General features: G+C 51.8%; 1 protein-coding gene across 5 annotated transcripts in view; it reads right to left on the bottom strand.

Moving 5' to 3' along the window:
- Window positions 1–1,770: 1,770 nt before the first annotated feature.
- SYS1 (SYS1 golgi trafficking protein) overlaps window positions 1,771–17,727 on the bottom strand; it is a 59,271-nt gene continuing 43,314 nt past the window's right edge. For 2 of the 5 annotated variants that reach the window (XM_084646172.1, XM_084646171.1), the window contains 3 exons: window positions 10,402–10,554; window positions 9,969–10,112; window positions 1,771–5,653 (listed from right to left, as the gene is read on the bottom strand). In XM_084646172.1, the coding sequence (XP_084502298.1) occupies window positions 5,451–5,653; window positions 9,969–10,112; window positions 10,402–10,554 (500 nt within the window). In that variant the 3' untranslated portion in view covers window positions 1,771–5,450. Of the gene's footprint in view, window positions 5,654–9,968; window positions 10,113–10,401; window positions 10,555–12,046; window positions 12,151–17,727 lie in introns of those variants that run through there. The other 3 variants (XM_084646173.1, XM_084646177.1, XR_014713887.1) reach the window with 3 other exon arrangements.

Here is a 17,727-nt window from a genome sequence, read left to right as displayed (position 1 = left end):
GGCCTCTGTACCCCACTGTCTGACTGCAAAGACAACTTCTCTGGCCTGTGGAGTTGTCACCTTTCTTAGCTATGGGGGTTTTTTTGGGTGGGTGGGGGAATATAAATCAACATCTGTTTTTCAAGGTGATAGAACATGGATTATCCTGGGAAAATGAGTATTTTCTGTGAACAGAGGAATTATCATATCAGATCTAACTGGGGTCCATCTAAACCAGTGGCCTGTCTCTGATGTTGGCCTGTAGTACAGGGGTGGGCAAATTTTTTGGCCCGAGGGCCACATCAGGGCTGCAAAACTGTATGGAGGGCCGAGTAGGGAAGGCTGTGCCTCCCCAAACAGCTTGGCCCCTGCCTTCTATCTGACCCCTCCCACTTCCTGCCCCCTGATTGCCCCCCTTAGAACCTCTGACCCATCCCGCCCTGCTCCTTGTCCCCTGACCGCCCCCTCCTGGAAACACCAGCCCCTAACTGTCCCCCAGGACCCACCCTCTATCCAACCCCCCCGCTCCCTGCTTGCCCTGACCCCTGTCCACACTCCACTCCCTGACCGCCCCCCCGGGACTCTCACACTTATCCAACCCCCCCGTTCTCCCCCCCCCCCAGAACCTCCGCCCCATCCAACCGCTCCCTGTCCTCTGAATGCCCCTCAGGACCCCATGCCCCTTATCAAGTCCCCTGGCCCTGGTCTCCTTACCATGCCGCTCAGAGCAGCATGTTCAGCAGCTGCGCCACGCCACCTGGCCGGAGCCAGACTCGCTGCCCTGCAGGAGCTCGCAGCCCCACCGCCCAGAGCGTTGGTGGCATGGCTGTGGGGAGGGGGGGAGGGACAGGAGCTCAAGGGCTGGGCAGGACGGTCCCACAGGCCAGATGTGGCCCATGGACCGTAGTTTGCCCACCTCCGCTGTAATGGATACTTTAGCAGAAGTTGCTAAAAACACACAATAGACAGTTATGTAATAATTTGCCCAAAGAGGAATTTTCTTCCTAATACTGAAAGCTAATCATGGTGTATGCTGTGAAACAGGAAGATTTATATTATATAGACATGTTTACCTTAATATTAATCTGGATATACATCCAGCCAAGCACCTCTGAAAGCTGTGTCGGTAACTGAGGGCAGATGCCAGAGTCCATCAGTGGGAGCAGGGTGTACTGATCTCTCCACTTTGCCTTGCTTTCTTATAAAATTCTTCTACATGAACCTGATGGCATGGAAATTCCAGTTCTAGGAGTCTGTTTGGGCTTTTAGGGCCTTTGTCACTTGCTGTCTCTAACATTCTACTGCTTGCTGCTGTGGCCAATATATCTGTGGTTTAGCACTGGGATTACTTGTCTAATGAATATCCTCCAGGCACCATGTTCCTGGGTTTTGAGGTCTGTTGAAATCTGATCCTGGAGCTGTCAGTATGGATGACAGCAGGCCTGACCACTTCCCTCAGCACTGAACAGATGGAGTGATAAAGCAGATTCTGACCCTGGCGAACTTTCTCTTGTTTGAAGGGCTTGGTTAAAAGGCTTGTTAGCAGTTATTTAATTTCTTGTGGAGCTAGGATGTTGAGTTTGTTGCACTGTGGTTGTTTTTGCTCTCTGTGCCAGTGTGAAACAGTTGTTTTTGCTCTCTGTGCCAGTGTGAAACAACATCTCACCAGGCCTACTCTGCGAGAACAAGTTCTTATTTTCTACAGGGGCTGTGCAGGCAATCAGGTCTAATTCCTGCACTCATTTCTAATGTCTAATTACATTCCCCACTAGAGGGCAGACACGACACACATTTGAACCTGAAATTTTATTGAACCATTAACCCCAGGACTACATTGCAATCTCCTCAGAGTTAATGGATTATACCACACAGGGCAGGTTTAGCATCTCACTAAGAATAGTCTGACCTGCCTACCAGAGCACAGTGCAGCCTTTCAGCAAAGCTTTAACATATGCCAAAGAGCAGGATCTTACATTATAGGGTAGACACAGTGCAAAGAGCTAGCCGTGCAAGGGACCCCCGGTCCTGCCCTGCTTATCCTTAACTAGATATAAAAGCTACGCACATCAGTTTATAGCTCAGTCTCTCAGCCAGACAAGCAACCAAGACAAAGTGCTGTTGTTTTTCCCGGTAATGTGTATGCAAAAAATCATTCCTAAAATAACACAGTCCAAACTTGTATCATTTCTGCCATTTCCAATGTCTGGGGCGTATGCTGAATTCCAGAGTTCCCAAATGTACAAAGATAATGAATAAGGCTGCGAGTCTGTCTCGTTGGTCACGGATTCCACGACTCTCTGTGACTTCTGCAGCAGCTGGTGCTGGCTCAGGGGCTTCCCAAGCCGGGCAGCCCCTAGGCCAGCAGCAGCAGTTTGGGTGTGTGTGAGGGGGGCTCAGGGCTAGAGACAGGCATTGGGAGGAGCGGGGGGTGCTTACCTTGGGGTGGGAGGGCTCCCTGGCTCCAACTGGCATGGCCCTGCAGCTCCTAGGCGATGGAAGAGCCAGGGTGCTCCGCGCGCTGCCCTTGCCCACAGGTCCTGCCCCCGCAGCTCCCATTGGCTACAGTTCCTAGCCAATGGGAGCAGCACAGCCAGCGCTAGTGCTGGGAGCAGCGTGCGGAGCTCCTTGGCCCCTCCGCCACCTAGGAGCTGCAGGGACATGCGGAGCTGGGTAGGGAGCCTGCAAGCCCAACCCTCAACCCACCCAGCACCAGTAGGGGGGTCCCAGGCTGCGCATCGCTGCCCACCCCCAGCACCCACGGCGCCCCTGGACCACCCCGAGCACCAGCAGCCTCCGTCCCAAGTTTTAGTTAGGGGAATATAGTAAAAATCATGGACAGGTCACAGGCCGTGAATTTTTGTTTACTGCCCGGGACCTGTCCATGACTTTTACTAAAAATACCCATGACTAAAACGTAGCCTTAATAATGAATAGTATGATCCACACAAAATGTTCAGAGACAAGTCTCCTATGTTGGAAGTAGAAAAGGAGTACTTGTGGCACCTTAGAGGATAAGCTTTAGTGAGCTGTAGCTCACGAAAGCTTATGCTCAAATAAATCTGTTAGTCTCTAAGATGCCACAAGTACTCCTTTTCTTTTTGCGAATATAGACTAACAAGGCTGTTACTCTGAAACCTAAGTAAGTACTGATGGGAGTGCAGGAGAAGTTCCGCTTGATCCTGCAACGTGCAGAGCACGCTGGCTCTGATCCAGTGAAACACTTACATTTAAGGTTAAACACATGCTTGTGAGTAAGCCCATTAACTTCAATTGGCTAGCCACCTGCTTAAATGTTTATGCTTCTCTACATCAGGGCCAGAATGCTCCACACCTTGCAGGAACAAGTGCTTGCTCAGAAGTCCATATAGAATCTAGACACATGAGCGCTGTGCCAGGACTTTGTAAGAGAACGTGAGGGACTCCAGGCCTAGGAGATTGGATGGGAGCTGCAGATGCTGCACAACAGAAGGTCTTGCTCGAGAATGTTTTGAACCAAACCCAACAGCTGGAGAACACCTGCCACCATGCTGACTTGCAAAGCCACAAACAAGAACTCAATGCAGCCCCAAGCAATACCCCAAAACTCACAATGTATGCCCAGCCCTATCCCCAAACAGCTGAGGCCTGGAAGAGCACTCCTGTAATGAACATGCCAAGCTTCTCAGCACAGGAGTGGAGACTTGCAGTGCTGGAATGCTTCAGCTATGCATGAGCCAGGATAGCCAGGGGCACTGGACACAAATTCTCTGGGCTTAGGGAACTCCCTGCACCACCCTGTCCACAGACTGCTGCAAACTGGCTCTGAAATCGGGGTCCTGGGAGCAGTCCTTGCTCAGCAGTGGTCATTCACTTCTTGGATTTTTCCATGAGTTCAGCTGATTGCTAGGATTACATTTATGCTGCCCCCATCTCTCGGGAGTTGCCAATCTGCTGAGTCACTTCCTCTTTTCAGACCTTTCTTTTCCCTTTAACCTCTTTCTCTGGAGAATGCTTTATGAGGCAGTATTATGGACAGAATGTGACTCATCTGCACCTGGCTTGTCATTTGATGATACCTGGGATGTAAATGCTGCAGCCAGGGTCCAACAGCGTCTACTAGTATGTGTCTAGCTATTATGCAGCTCTGAGTGCCCCTGGGAAATGGCCTGGCTCTAGAGCAATACCTGGCCTCTGTTATTTATGTACCAGACTCCCTCTCCTTGAGGCTGCTCCACTTTCATCACAGCAGTGACTTTGTTTTCCCTGTTACATAGTCTCCTGGTGGCCAAAGCTTCCCCGTATTGAGCAGTTGGTAGCAGTTGCACGCCTCTCTAAAATGGTGATGCAGCCGGATCTGTGTGTGGCTACGGCTATGCTCATTCCTGGGAGTAGGAAGAGGGCAAGACAAATAGCCAGCAAGGAGGAGTCAAAGTGACAATCTGTCCTTGTAAGCCAGAGCTCCAGCAGCCATGCTGGGTATTCTGCTGTGCTTAGGGGGCTAGTCTGCGGTGCTAGAAGGGTTGTACAATTCATGGGGAATTGCATTAACACACTCATGGGGTCATGTTACAGATCACAGTGCTCCCACGCCCACCAGCCATGTGGGTTTAGTGTGGGAATCAGTACATTCTCACTGCCGTCTCAGGCTGTGTCCACTGTAAGCACAAATGCAATCAAAGCCCTTTGAAAATGCAAAGCACCATAGAAGTGCTCAGTATTATTATTGGGATGGGTTGGTGATTTGCCCCATTAACCCCCATAGTTCTCCTCAGGGGTGGGTAATGAGGACTATGCCACTTGTATTTATGTTGGGCAGAGGAATGGCCACTGGATTGGGCTGGCGCCTGGTCTGGGAATGACGTTAAGACCCTTGTTCTCCGGCGACTGAGAAATTTTGACTCATCTACCACTGAGGTCTTGTCCTTGGTAGCGTGGCTGAAATTGCTTCATCCCCTGCCTTAAGCCTGTCTCCCCTCCCTAAGGCTCTCCTTGTCCTCCTTCTGCAACCCTTTCCTAGCCAGCCTCTCATCCCCACCAAGCACTGGGCTTTCGTGGTTCTCCAATAACACACACCACCCTGACGGCTTATTTGACAGGAGTATAATTTCTCTGTAGGCTTTTGTTACATATTTGCCTTTGGGGGTCCCACTGGGACTGGGGGGGCTGAAATCCTGCGGGGAGGCCTTGCCAGGAATGGGCACAGCTGAGGCCACGGCTCGGGTAGCAGTTCAGGTGAGTGAAGCAGGAGAGTTAGTAGCAAAGCCTGAAGAGTTAATGTCTGAAGCACTACACTACCCCTCTCTTTCTGCCCCACTCTCCTTCTCCTGTGGCTGACTGAAGAACGCGCTGGGGGAAGCCGTCTCTCCGCTCCTTGGGATGGGGAGACGGCTCGGGGTGTACTGAGCAGGAGTCAAACAACCAGCAGCCTTCCTTCCTCTCATGCTGGCAGGTCCATGCGGAGGGTGGATGAGGAGAGAGCAGGGAACCTGCTGCTAGCTTCTGGCCGCCTGCGCTTCAGGGCTGTCCTCCTGGGGCTCCTCCTCATCTGACTGCACCACGGGCGTCTCGGCCCCCTCCTCACTGGTGTCCAGGCTGTTCAGGTCTGTGGAGACGGAGGATGTGGACGAGATCCGGGATTTGATCTCGGACGCATTGGGCACTTGCAGGGTGATTTCCTCCTGGTAGTGGCTGGGCTCTGCCCAAGGAGAAAGGCAAGATTAGCAGAAAAAACACAACATGCTAGCATCTTTGCTGGCCTTGTGCCCAGCCCCCTTCACCTCCACCGTACCCCTCCGCAGGCAGGCTGTGGCTTCATCCCTTTCCCAGCCCATTGCAGGGGCTACATATGTGCAGGACGCCATTTCAGTGGAGCCAGCGACTCTGGCACACAAGGTTTCTAGGCCCTTTAGGAGGAAAGGAGATGAGGCAATGGGCTGGAACTACCCCTGTCAGGAGAGGTGGGGGGTAGGAGGGATTTGGGTGGCAGTTACTGGGCTCAACATTCTTATTGTCCATTGTTGGATCATATTAAAGAAATTCTGTATTAAAATCACAAATGAGTTTGATTCCCCAGAGTTTAAATTCCAGGGTATTACTAATTAAGAGGTCTCTTGGTTTTTGGTACTGTTTCTCTCCCTCTATGTGTGAAACTTGCAAGCTGCTAATCGTGTTAGTACATTCTAAGACAGAGTCTGTTCTCAAAGCAATTCACAGAGAGAGAGACTCAAAGCAATACTCTAACAACAGAAACAGCACCCAGAGACTCCCCGCCCTTTTGTTGTATTAACAATTGTGATTAAAATAGAGATAGAGGATGTATGTGGATGGATGCTTGGTGTGGATAATAACTGAATGATCAGGGAGGTGCCAGCCTAAGAATCCAGTGTCCATCGGCTGAAGAAGGCGTCAAGTGGAAATAACCAGAGGACCCCCCGCCCCCCAGAGGGCAGACTGGAATCCACCCAACAGCCTCAAGAATGGGAGAACCAAAGAACAAGATAACATCTTGGAGCCGTCAGGAATGTGCTATCTGCTGATTGACTCAGCAACAGCATGATGAAGCAATTCCCATAGACTGGCATAGGAAGAAATTCCTATAAAAATAGACTCTAAAAAGTGAGAACTTTGGGGTCTGATTCTGCAAACCAACTTCCAGGAGCATCAGATGAGCATCTGACAAGGCCCTGCTCCCTTCTCATGTCCAGGCCACCTGGCCAGTGGCTTGGCATGAGCAACTCTAAGGCTGGTAACTATGATAACAACCTTGCAGAACCTGTGTGTGTATGTTTGTATGAATGAATGTGTGAATAAATATGAGATTGAATGGAATGTTATAACTATAACTAACTGCTCTCCCAGCACTCCCAGCTACCTTCGAGACACCACTGACTTCCTGAGGAAACTTCAATCCATCGGTGATCTTCCTGATAACACCATCCTGGCCACTATGGATGTAGAAGCCCTCTACACCAACATTCCACACAAAGATGGACTACAAGCCATCAAGAACACTATCCCCGATAATGTCACGGCTAACCTGGTGGCTGAACTTTGTGACTTTGTCCTTACCCATAACTACTTCACATTTGGGGACAATGTATACCTTCAGATCAGCGGCACTGCTATGGGTACCCGCATGGCCCCACAGTATGCCAACATTTTTATGGCTGATTTAGAACAACGCTTCCTCAGCTCTCGTCCCCTAAAGCCCCTACTCTACTTGCGCTATATTGATGACATCTTCATCATCTGGACCCATGGAAAAGAAGCCCTTGAGGAATTCCACCATGATTTCAACAATTTCCATCCCACCACCAACCTCAGCCTGGTCCAGTCCACACAAGAGATCCACTTCCTGGACACTACAGTGCTAATAAACAATGGTCTCATAAACACCACCCTATACCGGAAACCTACTGACCGCTATTCCTACCTGCATGCCTCCAGCTTTCACCCTGACCACACCACACGATCCATCGTCTACAGCCAAGCTCTGCGATACAACCGCATTTGCTCCAACCCCTCAGACAGAGACAAACACCTACAAGATCTCTGTCAAGCTTTCTTACAACTACAATACCCACCTGCAGAAGTAAAGAAACAGATTGATAGAGCCAGAAGAGTTCCCAGAAGTTACCTACTACAGGACAGGCCTAACAAAGAAAATAACAGAACGCCACTAGCCGTCACCTTCAGCCCCCAACTAAAACCCCTCCAACGCATTATTAAGGATCTACAACCTATCCTAAAGGATGACCCAACACTCTCACAAATCTTGGGAGACAGGCCAGTCCTTGCCTACAGACAGCCCTGCAACCTGAAGCAAATACTCACCAACAATCACATACCACACAACAGAACCACTAACCCAGGAACTTATCCTTGCAACAAAGCCCGTTGCCAATTGTGCCCACATATCTATTCAGGGGACACCATCACAGGGCCTAATAACATCAGCCACACTATCAGAGGCTCGTTCACCTGCACATCCACCAATGTGATATATGCCATCATGTGCCAGCAATGCCCCTCTGCCATGTACATTGGTCAAACTGGACAGTCTCTACGTAAAAGAATAAATGGACACAAATCAGATGTCAAGAATTATAACATTCATAAACCAGTCGGAGAACACTTCAATCTCTCTGGTCACGCAATCACAGACATGAAGGTCGCTATCTTAAAACAAAAAAACTTCAAATCCAGACTCCAGCGAGAAACTGCTGAATTGGAATTCATTTGCAAATTGGATACTATTAATTTAGGCTTAAATAGAGACTGGGAGTGGCTAAGTCATTATGCAAGGTAGCCTGTTTCCTCTTGTTTTTTCCTCCCCCCCCCCCCCCGATGTTCTGGTTTAACTTGGATTTAAACTTGAAGAGTGGTCAGTTTGGATGAGCTATTACCAGCAGGAGAGTGAGTTTGTGTGTGTATGGGGGTGGGGGGGATGTGAGAAAACCTGGATTTGTGCAGGAAATAGCCCAACTTGATTGTCATGCACATTGTGTAAAGAGTTGTCACTTTGGATGGGCTATCACCAGCAGGAGAGTGAATTTGTGTGGGGGGGTGGAGGGTGAGAAAACCTGGATTTGTGCTGGAAATGGCCCACCTGATGATCACTTTAGATAAGCTATTACCAGCAGGACAGTGGGGTGGGAGGAGGTATTGGTTCATATTCTCTGTGTATATATAAAGTCTGCTGCAGTTTCCACGATATGCATCTGATGAAGTGAGCTGTAGCTCACGAAAGCTTATGCTCTAATAAATTGGTTAGTCTCTAAGGTGCCACAAGTACTCCTTTTCTTTTTGCGAATACAGACTAACACGGCTGTTACTCTGAAACATAACTGCTTACTATGATTCTTTCTGTATTCACAATAAATGTGGTATTTTGCCTTTTTCCCTTTAATAAGATCCTGCTGGTTTTTATTTTATTGGTACAACACCATGAGCCGAGAGACATGAGCTGGCCATAAGCAGGACTGAGCTGCAGACCCACTGACCTCCAGGACAAGCTGAGCTACCGGTCCCCTAGTCCAACTTTGATCCCCAGCACGAGCCAGGCTACTGCTGGAGCCCGGTCTCCTTCCCCAGTCCCAGACTTTGGCAGCAGGGCATGTGCCTCACATTCCTTCTCCATTTTTGGCAGTGGAGCCTTTTCTGTCTCGCTTGTAAAATTCCAGCTTGGGGCCTTCACGTGTGAGGCTGTTTAACTGAAACAGAGAAGAATCTGCCGCTAAATGGCTTGACTCATTCTCAGAGTGACTCATACTCAGAGTCACTGCAAGGAGTGCAGCATGGGGTGATCAGGCTCCTGATTACTCCTCCTCCCCCATTTGGGTTCCCCTCCCCAGGCAATGAGCTCAACACAGGGTAACTGGGTCTGCTTGGCTCCCCACTTCCCATGTGGGGAGCTCCAGCCTAGGGCCACCATGGTGCTGACACCGCCCCCAACAGGGAGCTCAATGCAAGACAGTCAGGGTCTTGGCACCCCCCACACTTTGTGCAGAGAGCTCAGAATGGGCAATCAGGACCCAGGGGAAAGTGAGTGTGGTGAGGAGTGTGGCAGGGTGTGACGGGTAGGGGCTGCTCTAGAGCAGTTTGGGGGGACAAGAATTCAGTCCTACAAACCCTAAAAAGCTAAGACTGCACATCAGCCCTGGAAAATCGCGGATCCATAATTCTCTGCTCCCAGCAATGGTGGCTGTAGTGTAGACAGGGGACAGGTGTTTGTACAACAGCATCCTTCCCTAAGATTAGATGTCATGATGCTGAAAATGCCTGTGCCCTTTCTGCAGGGCAGCCTCCATTGGCCGTATCGCCAATGGAGCTGCATTAGCAGAGCCGTGCTGGTGTGAACTTTTCCAACCCCACAGGCCCAAGCCCCAAGTTTGTTGCCCTTTAGGACTGGAGAGAGTCACAGCAGGGCTTGGACTGGATTGAAGAACTGACCAGCTGGCGTGAAGGTTGCGGGGACAGCAGGGAGCTAACAGGGAGGGTTGCGTATGTACCTGGCAGGAGACCGGCAACATTGTTATCCTCTGTCCCACAGCTGAGAAACACGTCCATGGTGTCCTGGTCAGAAAGGTCCATCATGTCCATCTGCTCCAGCATGTCCACATTCACCTCCATGGAGGAAATGCTGCCCAGCGGAGCTGCAGAGACATGGGCCAGAAAACCAGGGAGGGCCATCACTAATGCCAGCCAGATGAGAACCTATTAGCCCTGGACCAGCAGAACTGAGAAAGCGATGCCAGGGGAAGCCAGCATGTGGGACTAGCCTACTGGCTTGTTTATAGTGTGAATTCTTCAGGGACCTTATCTTTATATCTTTATGGCGTGTTCGGGGCTCATTAAATAACAGGTCATCCCCTCCATACTGCCTTCCATCCCCTTCTGTGTGTGACAAACGTCTCCCCCTAGCCCCAGATGGGCAGCACTTACGTCTTCTGTGCTCTATCTGAAGGTGGGACATGGGGAAGAAGAAATCCACATCATGCTGGAAAACCTCCTCAAAGAACTTCTGCCTGTCACGTAATTTGAGCTGCTGCTGCATCTGCTCTGGCTCCAGTCCCCGCTGCCCATGCTCCATGTCAGCTGTAGAGGAACAAGATGGAAGATCAGGCACAGGCTAGATGCAGTCAGATGGGGCATGGGAGATCAGCCAAGGCCAAGAAGGGCTGCATAAGTCCGCCCTATTCCTTCTGTCAGTGTCCTGCAGGACAGGTATTTCTCTCCTGCTCTACTTTACCTGTGGGGGTGCATTGTGATTTAGTAGCAATGGAAGAGGCATTACAAGCCATCGAGCTTGCTCCAGCAGTGCAGTCTGTGCTGGGGGCCACTGCTACTGACTCCTCTCCTGTGATCCAGCCCAGCCTGGTGTCCACAGCTGCAATGATCGTCCCCTGCTTTGGGCTTTACCACCTTTCTCCCACGGTTCTCAAAGCACTCTACAAACTTTAACGCTCACCCCCTCTGTGAGAGGGGCTTAGTGTTCTGTTATCCCCACTTTCCAGAGAGGGAAACTGAGGCACAGAAAGCAGAAGTGACTTACCCAGGGTCGCCCAGCATTAGAGCCAGGAATAGAACCAGGTCCTCCTGAATCATAGACCTCTGCTCTAGCCACTATTCACTGGTTCTCAAACTGTGGGTCGGACCCCGAAGTGGGTCGCAACCCCATTTTAATGGGGTCACCAGGGCCAGCATTAGACTTGCTGAGTCCCAGGGTTTGGGCTCCAGCCCACTGTCCCTGCCACCCAGGGCAGTGGGGCTCAGGCTCCAGCCCCCTCTCTTCCCCCACCTGGGGCAACAGGGCTCAGACTCCCGCCCTCCACCCCCGGGGTCATGTAGTAATTTTGTTGTCAGAAAGGGGTCGCGGTACAATGGAGTTTAAGAACCCCTGCACTAGATGACACTCCTGCCTTTCTTGGCGAGAAGAAACATGGCATCCCGGATGTTGAACATTCAGGACTGTGTAACCAGAGAGCTCAGGTGTGTGTGATATGGGGTAGTCTCAGCTCCAGCCTGTCACACACTGGTCTTCCTGCTGCCTAACAAAGGCTTAACCAGAGAGTTGCCTTTGAATATTAATACAGCAGAAATTCTCCCAGGAACAGGAACTGACCCTGAGTGCCAGGGATACTGGACTGAGAAATGTGACAGTAATAAAATGGCATTAACACCCCCACCCCCACCTGCAAACACTCCCCTCCATACACCAGTCTATAATCCCAGTCCCCACCCCCCTCACCACACACACACACAAACAGGCTCCTCCATTCGCCCCACTCCCCTTCATACACAGCCAGCCTGGATCTTTGCATTTGCATTTCTTTCATCCCTCCCACGGTTTAACTCTGCTCCCAAGAGCAATGAGGAGCCACTGAAGGAAGAAGGCTGAGCCCTCCACAGGGAACAAGGCGATGGAGGGCCAGTTCCTCCTAAGCACAGCAGGGCCTGTCTCTGTCCCTCCTGCTTTAGGAACCCAGAGGAGCAAAGAACCAGCAGCCCTTCCAGCTTGGCCAATTGGTTTCCTGGGCCCAGAACCACTAAGGTGTTTGAGTTCAGTGGAATTTAGGAGCCTAAATACCTTTGAGGAACTGGGCCTTGCTGGTGTATCCCAGCAGCTGCCTGGATGCTCCCAGACTGGAGTCTCATTCCAGGGTCCATTTCTGCTGCTCTTGGCCAGGCAAGGAAAATGTGACAACCCAGCCGGGCAGGGCAGAAACCAAGGAAACCAAACAAACATCCTAGCCTGTCCCCAGACATCCTAGCACTGACCAAACCCACCTCCTGCTGCTGGAACAGGGGGCGGGGGGATCCCAGCAAAGGGCAGCAATTGCCTGGGATCCCCACCCTGCCTGGCAGGGGCCGTGTCTGTATCAGGACCAGAATGTTATAACATAGGACCCCAGAGGAAACAAACTTCTTCTTCCTTCCCCTCCCACCCCCCAACACCTGCCCCAGGGAAACCCCTCAGGGCTAAACTCCCTGCCCAGACACCTGCCCCAGGGAAACCCAGCAGGGCTAAACTCCTCCATCTGAAATATACCAAACAGGAACCAGCTGCCAATGCTGTGTGACTTATGGCTCCTGGTGACCTGCACATTTCCCCTGGGATTCTGTATTCATTTCTGGTTCTGCTTGTCCCATAACTGCTGGGCCCATTTCCAGGCTCCAACCTGCCTGGCATAAGTTCTGGTTCCAAGATGCCCAGCCCAGATCTAGGCCTTCCCACTTACTGCAACCAGAGAGCTCAGTGCAAGCCCCTGCTGCTGTCTGTCTCCTTGTCCATTGCCAAGGGCTGGGTTGGCAAGGTGCCCATGCAGCCAGGATCTCACACACTTTGCCAAAAGACTAAACCCCATGTTGAAAGCACCTTAACAACATGTCGAGATTAAGCCCATTTTACTTTCCTTGCTGGTCTCACCATCTGCTGCTGCACTGGCAGGAGCTCATTCTCCTCCTTATCCTGGTGCAGGGCCACACAGAATCCAAGCCCCCACCCCTTCGCCCCCACACATACTCGCTAATCCATTGGCAACTCCAGAGCTGTGTCAGAGAAAGTCTGGGAGGCAGAGAAGGGCTGGGGGAACAGCTACGGCACAGAGGAAGGGAGGAGACTGGGGTGGTCTAATTACAAAGCTCTGGGCTGCACAAAGAACAGGTTAACCCTGAAGGATTGTGTCTCCCTCAGGTAGCATTGAGGTAACTCTGGGTCCCTTTGGCAGCCCCTGCAGGGTAGCTAATGACTAAGGCTACAATTTAGTTATGGAGGCCACGGCAGTCATGGATTCCGTGACTTTCCCGGACTTCCGTGATGTCTAGGGCTTCAGGAAGCGGGACTGAGCACCCCTGCCCTAAAACTGGGGCTGGCTGGAACCAGGACCCTGCGGCCCCAGCCCCGCAGCTTCCCCGGGAGGCTGCAGCCAGAGGTGCATGCCCCACCTCTGTGGGCTTGGCTGGGGCTGCAGGTGGGGCCATGCGCCCAGACCCTGTGGTGTTCTGGACTGGGCAGGGGCTGCAGCCGGGGGCAGTGCGTCCCCCTCGCAGCTTCCCAGGGCCATGTGCCACCCCCGGCTGCAGCTGAGGCTTGGTGGGAGCTGCAACCAGGGCCACGCACCCCTGTCCCACAGCTGTGACCAGCTTGCGGGGGGCTTGGCCTGTCAGTCCCCCCACATGGGACTTCAGTCTTCCCCCCCTACCCAGCCCTGCCCCCAGGTTATTTTTAGTAAAGTCACGGACAGGTCACCGGCTCCGTGAATTTTTGTTTATTGCCTGTGAGCTGTCCGTGACTTTTACTAAAAATAACCATGATCAAATCTTAGCCTTACTAATGACACAGCCCAGCTGCATGGAGCCTGCCCTATTGTGCTTTCCCACCAGGGCAGAGCCACCAGCCTCCCACTGCTCCAGGAAAGCTGCAGCTATAGCATTGTTGGAATCCATGGCTAACAGGCTGGATCATCCAGTGGCTTGTCACAATTTTCCCAGGGAAAGTGGCCAGCAAATTCAAGTACCAACAATATGGAGTGGAGAAGTCAAGGTTCAGGTACTGGGGGCGTTAAGCAGCTATAGTGAAACCCCTGAGAGCTGGGGACGCTTTGGAGAAGGTGATCTGGAAGTTCTTGCACATCACACTTCATCCCAAGGTCCCTCATTCCCCATATCCTTGGCATCAACAGCGTCCACAACCACAGGCTGGTTTCTATTTCATCGCTTTGTGCTGCGAATTCCAAAACCACAGCATGACTCTTACTATGTGTTTGTACAGTGCCTAGCACAGCAGGGCCTGTCCTCAGTCAGGGTCCCTAGATACTATTGCACTATCAATATGAACCGAAGAGATCAAAAACACTGCCGTTTGGGGGCCCAAAAGCCAATGCGTTACAACTTCACTTTCCAGCAGAGCAACAAGCACCATGTGATCTACTCGGTGCACCTATTCCAGTGGAACAGGGGACACAGTGGAAACAGGGACACGCTGACCCCAGTCACTCTAGTGTTGGAGGAAAGCACAGTGCCCTGGGTTCCCTTTGATTTGAACCCTGTCTGTAGAGGTGAGCTTCCAACCTTTGCCGGAAGAAGGCACTGTCTGTATGGGGCGGGGAACGCGCAGCTATTCCAGTCTCAGCCCCTCTCTCCAAGAACATTGCAGGATAAAGGATAAGGCCATCCTAAGAGTTTGCATTTTTCTACACTGTTAATGCACACGTCATACATCTCTCTCCCAAAACATGAGAATTACAACCCTGGGATGTTCCAGGCCCCCAGGAGGAGATGCAGGGAGGTGGCATGGGCTGGTACACTATCACTTGGTGCTGGTGTGTTACTCTCACTCACGGGTTGTGCTAGAGCCTCAATGGGGAAGATGTGCCTGGATGTATTAGCAAACTTGTCTGTAAATTCCTTGGCAAGCTTTTCTTAGCCAGCTAGGCAGCCGGCACTGAAATACCATTATATAACTAAGGCAGGCATCAAGCAAGATGTGCAGCGGGGTGACTGACTGGTGACTACAGTGAGAAACTGAGATGGAGCCTTCTTCCCACTCCCTCATCTCAGCTCCCTCTCTCCCCTCCCCTTCGCTCTGTTCCTGTATCTCAGGCACTCTAGGAGGTCAAGAGCTCTGCTCATGTATTTACAGCTAAATAACCGCCATGAAGGAAATAAAAGAGAGTAACATTCCCTGTCTCTGCCCTTCGCCATGTGACTGATGGTCACATTCTCCTCGCTGTCAGTTGCTGTGATTGTCTCATCGGGATGGCATGTTCCCAGCAAGTGACACACACACTCACACAATGCAGCCCCTGTGCGCTGCAGGGAATTCATTCTGAGGTTTAAATACCTGCTGGTGGTCTTTCTTACAAGGCACTCAACCAACGGGCTGAGGCTTATGCACATTCGCAGCTGGGACACAGCACTGCCTTCCCTGGATCGCTGACCCCCCAACACATCAGGTTGTCACTTCCCAAGAGTGTGAAATAGCACCAGGCTCCCTGCTGCCTTCAAATCCTTCCGGCTCTTGCTGCTCATTAGGCACCAAAGCCTACAGAAGAACTGGACCTGAATGCAAGTGTGGGGACTGAAGGAAGAGGAGCCAGCCTACTACAGGCCCATGAGAAGGAAACATATATGGGGATTTCCTTCTACTGCCATTGCTCAGTTTCTTCTGTCCCAGCCTCTCCCAGCAGCAGGAAGCAATGTAAGGAGCCAGGGGAGGTGTTCTGTTTCCAGAGACTCCAGTGCCACCCTGCCTTAGCAAGAGGTACTAAAAGAAACAGGGCAGATTTGCTGGCTGGGTTGCACAGCTGGGATTCTCTGTCTCTCAGCATGAGACCCTGTAGGGTGACTGCAGGAAGGCCAGACATGGAAGGTGCTCATAGCTCCTCTATTCCCCATCTTCCTGCAGGAAGCATAACAGTGAACGGCGCAGGAGTGCCAGCCGCAAGGAGCTCCCAGCTATTCCACACCAGCAGGGAATGGTGCCGAGCGCTGGCTGTGAGTCGCTCCCAGCAACTGAGGGTGACATGAGCCCTGGGGGTGATATGGCTGAATGGATTCTTTGGGACACAGTGAGATCTTTTCATTGATTTCTTGGGCTCAGCGCTGAGCACACGGCAGCTTGTCTGGCCGTGTTTCCGCTGGGAGTGGACATGTTTGTCATTTTCCATTGTCCTGCTGGATCCTAGTACAAACCCCACTCTGTGCACCAGGCAGTATGAATGGCCGGAGGGGGGGGGGGCGGGCTGGCTTGTTAAAGGAGGCACAATCCAAGAGGAGATGGAGAGAGGGTTTTCTTTAATTGATGTCTCTTTAAATCCCTTGAAAACTCCCCAAGAGATTAAAGAAACAGAGTAAGCCATTAATGGGGTATGGACAGGGGGAAAGGGGAGGTTAACGGAGTATAAATGAGGGAAGGGGGTACACTCTGCAGGGTGTGGATCATTTCTCTAGGGAACAACTCCAAGGAACACAGCTTCACACCCGATCTGGCCATGCCATGCCTGGGCATTCCCTCAAAAGCATCACCCCAGGTCCTGTGAACCGGAACAGGGACACACTGACCCGGTTCACACTAGTGGTGGAGGAAATCACAGTACCCTGGGCTCCCTTTGATTGGAGTCCTATCTATAGAGGTGAACTCCCAACCCCTGCCAGAAGGGGGCATTACAGTGAACAGGTCGGGGCAGTGACGGTGTGGGGAGCTCGCAGCTACTTCAGTCTCAGCCCCTCTCAGCAAGAACATTGTAGGATAAAGGGTAAAACCACCCTAAGAATTTGCAACTTCCTTCAGTCTTGGGGAGAGGCAGCTAGAGCAGAACCCTTGCAATGATCTAGAAGAGGCCAGTGGCAATAAGCTGACCATAAACTGGATGACTGGAACCTGCCGAATGCTCCTGTACAAACTCTCTGCGCAGCCTCCCTCTCAGATTCTGATTGCAGCAAAAGGAAAAACTTAAACCCAAACCTGCTGGGTGAGAGGGAGTGCACAGGAGGCGGGGAGAGGGAGGGAAGTGGTTTTAGCAGAGACAGAGCAGGAAAAAACAGGAGGGCGGAGAGCAAGAGTGTCAGTAGGGTGAGGAGGTGGCACCTTGTGATCCTGGTTTCTGACATGGATTCTTCGTGAACGGTATTCCAGCCACTCTTCAACTCCTCCGTGACTCCAAACTAAAAATATCCCCACAGCCCAGAGCTCTCTCCCTAGGAGAGTCCGCGTCACAAGACCCTGCTATTTACAGGGCCTGATTCACTTGACATAGAACCCTGAGCAGGATAAAGCCAGGAGAGCATTAGGGAGGATAACAGGCGGTGGGGAGGCTCATAAGCCACCCAGGGGATGTCTACATAGCCCATGGCAGCGAACCTCCCCGCCCAGGTCGACAGACTCGGGCTACAGGAGCTTGCGGTAGTGCTCTGCAATAGCGGTGTAGAAAGCGCTGTGAAGTTGGAGCTCGGGCTCTGAAGCCTAGGGATGGGGGCGGGCAGAGCTCCAGCCCAAGCCACAACTTCAAAGCGCTGCCCACACAGCTATTTTTAGAGCGCTAAGGTGAGTCCTGCTATTCTGCGTCTGTCGACCCGGGCTGGGAGGCTCGCTGCTGCGCGCTGCGTGGGCAGGCAGCCTGGGCACCATGTTCTGCCCCACACACTGGAGCTCTTCCAAGTCCTGCAGAGAGACTCCTTAAAGGAGCTGGGATACCACCCCGTCTCTCCTCCCTAGCTTGGCCTGGAGCTGGCCTGGCTGTGCAGAGACCTTCACTGACCCGCTGTCTG

Source organism: Lepidochelys olivacea (assembly GCF_965140295.1).
Source record: "Lepidochelys olivacea isolate rLepOli2 genome assembly, chromosome: 13".
Lineage (NCBI taxonomy): Eukaryota > Metazoa > Chordata > Testudines > Cheloniidae > Lepidochelys > Lepidochelys olivacea.
The sequence above is the reverse complement of the archived record's forward strand: the minus strand, read 5'-3'. Positions and strand labels throughout refer to the sequence as shown.